General features: G+C 53.8%; 1 protein-coding gene across 2 annotated transcripts; it reads right to left on the bottom strand.

The window, feature by feature from the left end:
• Positions 1 to 3456: 3456 nt before the first annotated feature.
• Positions 3457 to 9696, bottom strand: SETD9 (SET domain containing 9). 2 transcript variants are annotated; one of them, XM_037038507.1, is made up of 6 exons: positions 9545 to 9696; positions 7786 to 8153; positions 6482 to 6605; positions 6148 to 6263; positions 4859 to 4964; positions 3457 to 3785 (listed from the first exon to the last, which is right to left on the bottom strand). In XM_037038507.1, the coding sequence occupies exons 1-6, from the start codon at positions 9640 to 9642 to the stop codon at positions 3698 to 3700; spliced, it is 900 nt and encodes a 299-aa protein (XP_036894402.1). In that variant the 5' UTR covers positions 9643 to 9696; the 3' UTR covers positions 3457 to 3697. The 2 variants fall into 2 exon arrangements, with proteins under 2 accessions (XP_036894402.1, XP_036894403.1); XM_037038508.1 differs by having other exon boundaries at positions 3699 to 3785; positions 4859 to 4960.
• Between the last annotated feature and the right edge of the window lie 1285 nt (positions 9697 to 10981).

Raw genomic sequence — 10981 nt, 5'->3', positions numbered from 1 at the left:
GAAGGTGCTTGATAGGTAAGTAAGAAAGTTGGTAAAGTGTTTCCTGTAAATTGATTGTAAAGTTCCGTTTGTGATGATGCTGTAGGCGCCCCACAGTGAGGAGCACACTTTCGGTTTAATTCAGGAAGCATTTAGCGAACGTCTTGCGTTTCCCCCACGGTTGCAGGTAACTGTGTCTTTTAGGAAATGTGATGTCCACAATCTGATCACGTTAATTATTTGACATTACATCCCCACCAGCTTGTATGACAGGGTTGTAATTTCTCCACACCTTCACTCACTCGTTATTATCTGTCTTTTAAATCAGGTGGGGTTTTTTCATTTCATGTTTATTTTGTAGTTTTTCTATATGCATTTGTCATGGATTGTAGGGACAAATTTTTAAACTTTTATGTTTAGCTGTGTTCATGATAAATTAGTCTTCTTTATAATATTCACAGTTCAGGGGACTCTGGAAATACTTGCCCCGCCTTTGTCTTTCAAACTGAAGTCCTTCGGGCCTGCTCTCCCAAGTCTGTGCCCTTAGCTCACTCGCTCGGACTGGAGCTTTCTCGGCAGTTTGCTCTTGGTGCGATCTGGCCAGAGTGCACGGAATGTTCACAGTTTGTGTCGACTGAGCAGGGGAAGGGGCACATGAGACTNAAATGTGATGTCCACAATCTGATCACGTTAATTATTTGACATTGTGTTCATGATAAATTAGTCTTCTTTATAATATTCACAGTTCAGGGGACTCTGGAAATACTTGCCCCGTCTTTGTCTTTCAAACTGAAGTCCTTCGGGCCTGCTCTCCCAAGTCTGTGCCCTTAGCTCACTCGCTCGGACTGGAGCTTTCTCGGCAGTTTGCTCTTGGTGCGATCTGGCCAGAGTGCACGGAATGTTCACAGTTTGTGTCGACTGAGCAGGGGAAGGGGCACATGAGACTCGACTCCTCTGCTTTCGTTCCTTGTCCCGAACCACCTTCCGCCCGTGCAGACACCCAGGAGCCCGATGTGTGTGCAAGGCTCTGGGGGTGCCTCTGGCAGGGTGGGGAGGGAGCTGTGCTTCCGGAGGCAGCCGAGTGCCCGAGAGCGCTGCGTGGGGCTCAGGCTTCCCCAGGAAGGAGCGGAGTGGTGACATTCGGGCTGCGCTGCTCCAACTTCACCAAGGCCTGGTGGCACCTGCAAGCAGGACGTTGTCGTCATACACACGTTTGATTAAACTGGCTCCCCGGGCAGGGCCCAGTTCATACTTACCATCCAGGCAAGTTCCCCAGAGCCTCCCCCGTTTCTGTGGGGTCCTCGGGGCACTGAATGCACGGTACTAGGCAGCACTGCGGACGTTTTTCTGGGTGGTGTGGGGTCCTCGGGGCACTGAATGCACGGTACTAGGCAGCACTGCGGACGTTTTTCTGGGTGGGACTTGCGGGCCAACACTGGAGAGACGCGGCTGCGCCGCCCTGCTGCTCGGTCTCGGGGCACAGATGGGGAGAAGCCCAGGCGGCCTCCCTGTTGTTCCCTGGTGAAGGATTCATGAGCGTTTCGCAAGCGCATTGGCACTGAGAGCGGCCATTTGTAATCTGAAACGTGGTGGTGAGAAAAAGATGTGGTTCTGCTTGTAAAAACAATTTTTTAATCCTCACCCGAGGATATGCATACTGATTCTTAGGGAAAAGAAGGCAGAGAGAAAGACTTTGATGAGGGAGCGGAACCTCACTCAGCTGCCTGCCGTATGCACCCCGGTGGGGCACCGAGCCCGTGACTTCTTGGTGTGCGGGGGTGACGCTGCACCCACATGAACCACCCGGCCAGGGCAAAGGGTTCGTCTTTGTTAAATGCCTGTGGCGCCACGCGTGCAGTGCAGCCGTTGCCCTGCGTGAGCTTTTTACACCCTGTGAGCGTCTTCCGAGCAGGGTCTGCGTCTCAGTCTTGGACTCCCCAGCGCCTCTCCCAGGGTGGGGACCTTCAGTAAGTGTTCGAGGGCGTGGGGTCACTCTGAGGTCGGTGACTTTCCCCCACTTTTTCAAAATAAAACTTTTAAACATTCAAAGAGCAGTATAAAGAGCTCAGATAGAAAACTAACATTTACCATGTTTGACCTCTGTAATAGGCATGTTTTTCTGGACTACTGCTGACACCAGAAGACGTTGACATTGTAACTCTTCGCTCTCCAACACGTCGGCCCACCTGCCCGCTCGGCGTGCCCGTGGGAGCCGGTGTCCGGGCTCTTGCCCAGATCAGGGCACCAGGCTCCGCTCCACAAGGGTTGGGCTTTTTCGCAGGCTGGGTCCCCCTGGTGTCACAGGGTCTTGGTGACACACGAGTCTGAGAAGAATCATGAGAGCGTCTCGTGGCTGTCTGTGTCTGCACATGTAAATGCCCCAGGGAGAAAGAGGGAATTGGAACAGGGACACTCCGGGGCGGGGGGGCGGGTGTCGTGGTGGCAGTTGGGAACTGAAATTTCAGTAGGGGTGGCAGGTGAGGTGACGCAGGGATGAGCTCTGTGGCGACTCGGAAGACTGGCAGGCAAGGAGGCTGTGCACATGTGTCCTGGGGCAGGTGTGGCTGGGTGGGGCACAGTGCATGTGCGAGTGTGCGAAGGACGCAGCCTTACCCAGCACCGGAGGGCTAAGTGGACTCTCCCACGAAGGCAGGGCAAGAGCTGACTCCACACCTCTGTGAGAGCTGCACCCAGTGACCACCCAGGGACCTGCTCTGGAGGGAGCAGGAGGTTATCAGAACCACCACAGACGGGTGCTGCCGGGGAGCAGGGAGGGGGTGAGCGCCTGGCCACGCGGGCTCCATGCCGGGGTGTGAGGGCCCAGGACGGAGCAGCGCCCTCGGCCTTGCTGAGTTGGGAACAGTCGGATGCAGGCACTCTGGCTGATGGAGAGCAAAGCCGTTATTACTGAGAGAACCCTCTGGAAACAGTGGCCTCAGGGCCAGGGGGGCTCATTCACCCTCCGTCACTGGAGGGCCAGGCTGCAGGCTGCCCCAGGACACATTGGGTCCACCGAGGAGAACCCGGATGGCCCGGGGGTCCAGCCCTGCAGAGATCGCCCCAGAAAGCCCTCCTCTGCAGGTGCAGGGGGGGTGCAGGCAATGATGAGCCTCCCGCAGGGCAACAAGCGGAAGGCTGGGTGTGCCCGCCACCACTGGCTTCACAGAACTTCCCTGCCCAGGGACCCCCCCAGGTGCTGTTGTAAACTGTGTGTGTGTGACAAATGTTCAGATGATGCAAAGATAGTAAAGGGGCCCGTCCCCGGGTTTCTCCTTCAGCTAAAGCAGTCTTTAAATTTCAGACACACGCCTACACAGGCAAACTCCAGCTAATCTGTGCAACACAAACATGTTTGGCCTTATTCTGTAAAAATTTTTACAGAAGTTCATACACATCAACAGTAAAAGAACTGCTGGAGATGTGGCTGAAATCTTATAAAGCACCACAGATAAATAAATGAAAGAAACACTGAAATTATAATTTCAGGCAGTAGGCTTTAATAAGCTGCTGTGTATTTAGTTGAAAATGAAATAAAATTGGAATTGCATAGGAAATTTGAAATTGTAATGCAGCCAACAGTTTTTATCATGGACTTGAAACAAAGTATCAGCAAAAATAAAAAGTTCCTGCTCCGATTAGCTCTCAACACCGGGCTCTGCACGGGGGACTCGGGGAGGACCACCAGGGGCGCTGGCTCCGGCTGCCTCCCCCTCCGGAGTCAGCCGACGACCGTGTAGTAGTTGGAAAGGAGCTCCTCTCCTTGTCTGATGTCCCTCAGCGCGACGAGGACCACACACCGCAGGGGGCTGCGAACGACAACACGCATGTTACCGGGATGGGCACACACCAGCACGTGTGTTCATCCAGCCACTGTGGGCTTCGTCGATGTCATGCTAGTTGCACCCCGTACTGTCCCCTACGTTCCTGCACATGACGTCCATGAGGCCATCGCTCTTGGCCCCGAGAGGGCGTTTAAAAGCGGACCAGCGGACCGTGTCTACTCGGTATCACGTGGAGAGACGGCAGGTTGGTGAGCGCGCGGAGCTGGCCATGCCGTGTCTAGGTCCTTGAGACTGGCGCCAGAGGCACTGCGAAGCGACAGCCACTATAGTTTAACACTCGAAACTAACTGGTGTCTTCGAATTCTGCAGAGCTGGAAACCGCTTAGAATTAACTGGATGGAAAGGACTTTCCACGGACTCGACAAGACTGTCGTCCTCGATGCCCCCGCTCACTCCATGTCCCCCAGGCCCGTGGGACGGCTGTTGTGCCCCAACGGCTAAAAGCCTGGTTGTCCCGTACACACACACTCAGCGAATGGTCACCAGGTCTCACGTGCAGGGAGTGGTCTGGGTTTCAAACAGCTTGGTGTTTAAAGCACAGTTGACTAGGACCCCTCGCAATGGAGTTTGCTGGCACCTGGCAGCTCGGGGACATGGTGAGAAGAGGGCAGAGCCCCGCGGGCCCACCCATTAAAGCTGTTGCTTGAGTCTTCTCAGCACACTGCACCAAAAATTAATGCAACAATAGGAATGTCAATCTCGAATATTTTTTCACTGTTTTTTTAAATTGTATTCTGTGATTTAAGTATGTCCGGCTTACTCTTGTTTTCCCACAAGTTTCAAATCTCACAGCGGAACGGGTGGAGGTGGCAGTGTGGGAACCAGGCGCGCTCACATCAGGTGTGTGACCCTTCCAGGGACTGGGGTGAGAGTGTTTCTGAAGGACTCGTCGGTAGGAAAGACGGACATGAACGTCTAAGTTGTAATTTCCCCCTAGAAACCCTCACCCTGAATGTTATATAGCTTCTTTCAGATAGAGATGTTTGTTAGGCGCACCCTAAGGCTGGAGCGGGGCCAGGCTCCCCAAGAAGACAAACCTTTGCTGGTCGCAGCCATAGGCGACATTCGGGAGGTACTGCTTCAGCTCCACGGGGAACGCCGTGGGCACGTCCAGCTCCTGGTAACAGACGTTGGCAGGTCTTTCTGGGGACAAGGGCACTGCGTTTAGAAGCCGAGCGTGTACTGTGCAAGTGCACAGAAAACGGTGCCGAGTTACGGCACTTGACGTACAGACTTCCCCGTGATCAGAGCATGCTCAGAGTAGGCTTTGCACATACAAAACATCACATGTATGTGTGTGCGTGTATGCTTTAAAAAAGATTTATTTATTTTTAGAGAGAGGGGACGGGATGGAGAGAAAGAGGGAGAGACACATCAACGTGTGGTTGCCTCTCAGAGGCCCCCCACTGGGGACCTGGCTACAACCTGGGCGTGTGCCCTGACCAGAAGTGAACCGCTAACCCTTTTGGTTTGCAGGCCGGTGCCCAATCCACGGAGCCACACCAGACAGGGCTATCTGTGCTTTTAAATTCATTTTTTGAGGATCAGGAAACAGGCTCAAAAGGTTAGAGGGGAAGTAGAAAAGTCAGGTGCTCGAGTCCCTGCCTTCCAAACGCCCAAGCCTGTGCCAGGCACAGCCGGACGCTCGAACTCTCACCCTGGGGCAGCGCAGCCCCAGGAAGGTAAGCGACTCCCAGACCGAGCGCCCAGAAGGGGCGGCCAGTCCCGGGGTTCAGCTACAAGGCCATTCTGAGGTACAGACCACAGCATCTCTGAGTTAACCACGAAAAAATGACGATAGCAGTGGTTACAAGGGCAGTTATCCACCACAAATATTTACTGCAGAACCAAACCGGTGAATTAGGTGAAGCCCAGGGAATGCTATCAGTTTCCCCGACTTCGGTCTCTGCGGTTTGCCTCAGGGGGTTACGGTTCCGAATCGCTGAGATGCCAGCTCTACATTCTGGCCACGAGGCACCCAGGACAGACAGACCCCCCGCGGCAGAAAGCAGATCGGTGGTTGCCGCAGAGGGGGGGGGGGGGGGGGTTCAGAAGGAAATGGGAATCGACTTCTATGACAAAGTGGATTGTGACGATGGTCGAACAACTCTGTGAATTACACACTTTAAATGGGTGGATTGTCTGGTATTTGAATTATATCAATAAAGCTGTAAAAAACGAAGTTCGGATCAAGGAACTATAATTTCTAATAGGAGACGTAAGAAAGGGAATAGAACAAAAACAAGCCATGGAAGTGAAGGGTCCGAAGGCACTCCGTCACACGGCTGTTCTCGGTCGGTCTCCCGGCCCCACGAAGCCAACTCACCGTTTGAACAGTTGTTGACGTATTGCCCGACAGCCAGTGGGTTCTGAACGTCTGCCGTCAGCCAGGTGCTATCGCTCATTTGTAAAGGGCCAAGGCGATCCCTTCCAGCACAAGATCTAAAACAGGTGGAAGTACCAGCCAGGGGAGTCTGCTTTGGGCCTTAAAATTCAGCTCTACAGAATCAGGCCTGCAGACTTCCAGAAATTGCCTGGAAACGGGCAATTTCTCCTCAAGAAAACAGTCTCATCAACAGGACTGCCAAGGCCAGTGGCCACAGTCATCATGCCGTGCCTGTGTCTCCCGTGATTAAATCTGAGCATGGGCACCACCTCACCTGTACACGACCTTGGATATTCCTTTGTCATTTCCATCAATGAGTATGCCATCCAAGCATCTAAAAATAAACGGATTCCCAATGGACTGGAAAAAGACTGGGTCGTATTTCTGATACACTGTACCTGTTACACAACAAGACAGACATTACAGCAACACGCAAAAATCGCACACACCTTAAGGACCTTTCTCTGGAACACAGTCACAACATGCACAAATTTGTTTTAACTTCTGGCTTTTTAAAAAATCTCTTACCTCCAATCCAGACCATCACATTCTCTTCAGCTCTTTCCCCCTTTAAACGTGCCCAAGAGCAGACAGAGCACAGGACCCACGTGCCCACACAGCTAAAGAAATCAACTTGGTTGGCAAAAATGCGAACACGTTTCAGGCTCTGCTCCACAGAGTTGTGGTGTGTGTGCCAGTGTGTTTGAGTAAAGTGTGGCCAGATGTCTGTCAACACGTCACTCAGGAAATGTCTTTGCTGGCAGCTGGCTGAATACTGCAGGCACGCGTGGGAGGAAGGGGTCTGCACTCAGCCGTGTCCACTCTGGGGGGCTGCAGTGGGAGGGGAGGCTGCATGTGCTGTGCGCCTTTTAGGTTCCAGGCATGTTACCTGTTCTGTACATTTGAATATGAATTTGTTGCTGGCTTGTTCTGTTTAGTCTTTACAGAGTTAATTGTACAGAAAGAAATTGAGACACCCTTGCTTAGGGATGAGAATTAGGAAATCTTGAAAGGACTTTTTGGAAATATAGTTCTATTTGACTTAAATATACACATATATTTTCCATTATACCAAGTAATATGTTAGTTTAACAAATGACATATTTGAGCATTCTAGTTCATTACTTTGTGCAAAGAAGCTGCTATGGTTTCTAAGTGTAGCAATGGCAGGAATGTCTTTATTTGGTGATTTACAGGATTAAATTCTCTCCTGTTTTAACCCATATCATTTTTAGCTTTAGTTATCAATTATCTAAGCCAAACTGATTTATTCGCTAGTGCTTTCTGAGTATTAAGTCTGATCAAAGCAGACCATACCTTATTTTCCTAAATTCACTAGAAACATTTCCTCATAAGAAAAACATGCATTTATCCCAACAAATACTTATGGGTACTTTCTAACACATCAGATAATCTACAAACAGTTAATCTCCAAATCAGGATTTAAAAATCTGTGGACATCTGAGTTTGCAGTTCAACCCTTTACTCTGCGATCCGAAGGTCAGGTGTTTTGTTTTGGTTGTTTTGAACTTATATTTATATAACAAACCCTTGGCAAAGTACTACTTGGGCCATTACCAGGGTACATGGATACAACTGCGCCTCTCGGTGCCCATCCTCTAGTAACGAAGACGCCTCTTCCGGCAGAGACCAGTGAGCTAGTTGCACAGGCGACGCTGAAACCCAGCGTCTGATACAGGATTTCTTCTGGTCTAAAGGTCCGTCCCTGATGGTGTCTGCATTCAGGCAGGCTCACCCTTGGAGGCTGGGCTGATAGCAGGTCTTGATACTTGGATTGCACAGCCTCCGGCAGCACAGTCAAGGTACCTGACTGTTTATAGAAATCGTTGACGAGCAGAGCCTGGAAAACCCTCAGTAATGTGTCTAGGACGTCTTCGTCTGAGATAACTTTGTCTTTAAGTTCCTCTGGAACATATCGGAGGGTCCTGAAAATGGCAAAGGTTTCTACTCACTCCCGTTCAGTGATAAAAGCCAGCCTGTGTGGATGCCTTCTGGGCCTTCAGGAAGATTACTCTCTCGTGTTTGAAGGGCGGGGAAACTCAGAGGAGAGTCGTCTGGGGGCCGTGTTACCTAACCTCCAATAATACCCACCAAGTTTACAACAGCCAAATTTATGGAAAGGCCCGGTGTGTGCCAAAGGCGGTTGGGGCCTTGCGTTCCTTGTCTCCATTTCCCAGACAAAGAAACGGAAGCACGATGAGACACTCGCCCCAGGTCCTAACCTCAGTGAGGGGCGAGGTGGGGGACGAGGGAGAGGGGCAGAGGCAGCGCCCACGGCCACCCGCGAAGGTCGCCGTGAGAACCCGCCCATGTAGTGGGCTCTTTCTAGGCCTGTAGTTTCAAACACAAATTTAAGGGAACGGTATACAACTTGTCACATTCTCTTCCACGAGTACTTCCTTAATGACTGCATCAGTTCATCTCCATAATAGTAAAATGTTTACTTCTGCACAACAAGGAAGCTAAGGGCGCGTCTGAACACTCTGGTTATCGCCTGCTTTCGTGGACCTCACGTGGCGCTGCCCGCCACCAGCTGTTCCCTCGCCGGAGCCGGCCCCTCCCCCGCCCCCCTCCCGCCCCCCTCCCGCCCCCCTCCCGCCCCCCTCCCGCCCCCCTCCCGCCCCCCTCCCCCACTGTCCTTTCTCTCGCACCCCAAGCGGTTTCTCGCCGCGCCGGGCTGGGTTGCTGGCACCGTAAAGACTAAGCCCGCTTCGGCTTTTCTAAGGGGTTCCAAGCTCCTAACTCTGCGCCGGCGAAGAGAGAGCTGCGCGCCCTCCCGCTGTCCGCGCTCTCTTCTTTCTCAAACGTCGCTCCATTTCACTCAGACCCGCAGCCCACCAGCGCGGACGGCCAGGCGGACCACGCGCGCGGTGCCCACGGGCGACCCCGACGACTCCGGCCGGTCAGCGCAGGGTGCGACGGGAAAAAGGCCCCAGGCCCCGCCCACCTACAGACCCACGCCAGGGTCGGGCCCCCGACCCGCCTCCGACACCCGCAGCCTCAGCCGCGGCCCCGCCCACTCTGTCCCGCCCACCACCAGCCCCACCCACAACGAGCTTGCAGCGCCAGGCCCTCCGGCCGCCGGAAGGCCCCGCCTACTTAAGGGTAGGCCCGCTTTGGCCACGCCCACCCAGGCCCCAGCCTATCTCGGGCTCCACCCACCACCGCCTCGCGGCGCCAAGCCCCTGGGCCGCCGGAAGCTCCGCCCGCGCGAGGCTCCCACCCCACGGCGGGCCCGCCTGTGTCCAGTCCCGCGGCCGCGGTGGCGTTTCCCAGCCGAAGGAAGAAGCCCGGAGCCGCCGCCTCGTCTCCTCACCTGGGGTTGCGGCTTAGGTTCAGCGCGATCCAAGGTACGAATCGGTACTTGTAACGGCGCCACCATTGCCCCAGGCTCTGCAGCAGAGGGCCCGTCATGGCGGCCTAGCCGCGCCGGGACGATGGCCCGCCCCGGCGGGGAGGGGCGGTGGCGTGTCCCGCCCTCGGCTCCGCGCTCCACTCGCGCGGGGTCCCGGTGGCTGGCGCTGTGGCCACGGCCACCTCACCAGGGACGCGGAGCGGAAGGAGCCGGAGCCCAGTTCCCGCTCCTGTGGCCTCCCCACCCCCCAACCTCTCAGCCCCGTGGGAACCGTGGGCCCGCCCGGCCACCGCGCGGAATCGGGCCCCGGCACCCAAGTCCAAGGGGGCCAACCACACTCGGTGCCCTGCAGGCAGGGCAGGTGGCCGTGGCGCGTGTATTCCGTTCCACACTGGAAGGAAAACACGCCGCCCAAGTCTCCACTTAATTGTGACGCCACGGAGCGTGCTGGCGCCCCGGGCCCGCAGCATTTGCTGTGGGGGTCCCGGCTGCAGGTTACCCGGTTTCCCGGTTGGGATCTGCAGTGCCCGCAAAAGAAGGGACTATGGTCTCTGGACCCAAGGGGAACACGAAGGCACTAGGCCTTACCATAGTTATATACTTACCCTAAAAATAAAAAAGCAGTTTTTGTGTACACAGCCAGTGCTATTTTATTTTCTATTTGTATCATGCAGTGTAATCCAGGACAAAGGACCTTTGGCCTAGACGATATTCCTATATTTTCTGAGCTATAATTGACATGTAACATGTTCATTTCAGATATAAAACATTGCATTCAAAATGACTGAGCGAGTAGAGCAATGAGTCTGCATCAAATTTTGCGTTAAGCTTGAACATTCATCTGCAGAAACTATTCGGATCATTCAGAAGGTCTTCGGGGACGACGCAGTGAGTGCAGCACAAGTAAAATGTGGCACAAACGCTTCCAAGACGGTCGAGAATCTGTTGGGAGTGACCCAGGTTCTGGGAGGCCTGCAGCAAGCAGAACCCCTGAGGATGCTGAGTGTGTTCGGGCTGCCACCAGCCAAGGCCGGTGACCGACAGTGCAAGAACTGGAAGCTGATCTGGGGATCCACAAACTACTGTGTCCCAGATTTTGACACAGGATCTTGGCCTGAAATGTGTCACGGCAGAACTCGTTCCGCAGCTTCTGCTACCAGAGCAGAACGAACATCGTGCGGCAGTTGCTAAGGACTTGATTCGAACCGCCAGCGATGAGCCTGATTTCCTCAGGAAGGTCATAACCGGAGATGAATCCTCAGTCTACAGCTGTGACCTGGAAACAAAGTCCAGTCGTCTCAATGGACGTCACCTGGTTCTCCACGTCTGAGGAAGGCGAGACAAGGTCAAAAGATCAAGAGCATGTTAACTGTTTTTTGACTGGAACGGTGTTGCCCA

The sequence above is a fragment of the Sturnira hondurensis genome, unplaced genomic scaffold, assembly GCF_014824575.4.
Source record: "Sturnira hondurensis isolate 20B ecotype Veracruz unplaced genomic scaffold, ASM1482457v3 Scaffold0024400, whole genome shotgun sequence".
In the NCBI taxonomy this organism is placed as follows: domain Eukaryota; kingdom Metazoa; phylum Chordata; class Mammalia; order Chiroptera; family Phyllostomidae; genus Sturnira; species Sturnira hondurensis.
Note: the sequence above shows the minus strand (reverse complement) of the source record. Positions and strands in the feature narration are given on the sequence as shown.

Excerpts from the sequence above, each read along its gene's own strand:
- SETD9 (XM_037038507.1), bottom strand. The coding sequence starts at position 9,642 with ATGACGGGCCCTCTGCTGCAGAGCCTGGGGCAATGGTGGCGCCGTTAC. Across the intron at positions 8,154-9,544 it reads AACCTAAGCCGCAACCCCAG|GACCCTCCGATATGTTCCAG; the intron begins GTGAGGAGACGA and ends TGCCATTTTCAG. Across the intron at positions 4,965-6,147 it reads CGTCAACAACTGTTCAAACG|AAAGACCTGCCAACGTCTGT; the intron begins GTGAGTTGGCTT and ends CCTTGTCCCCAG.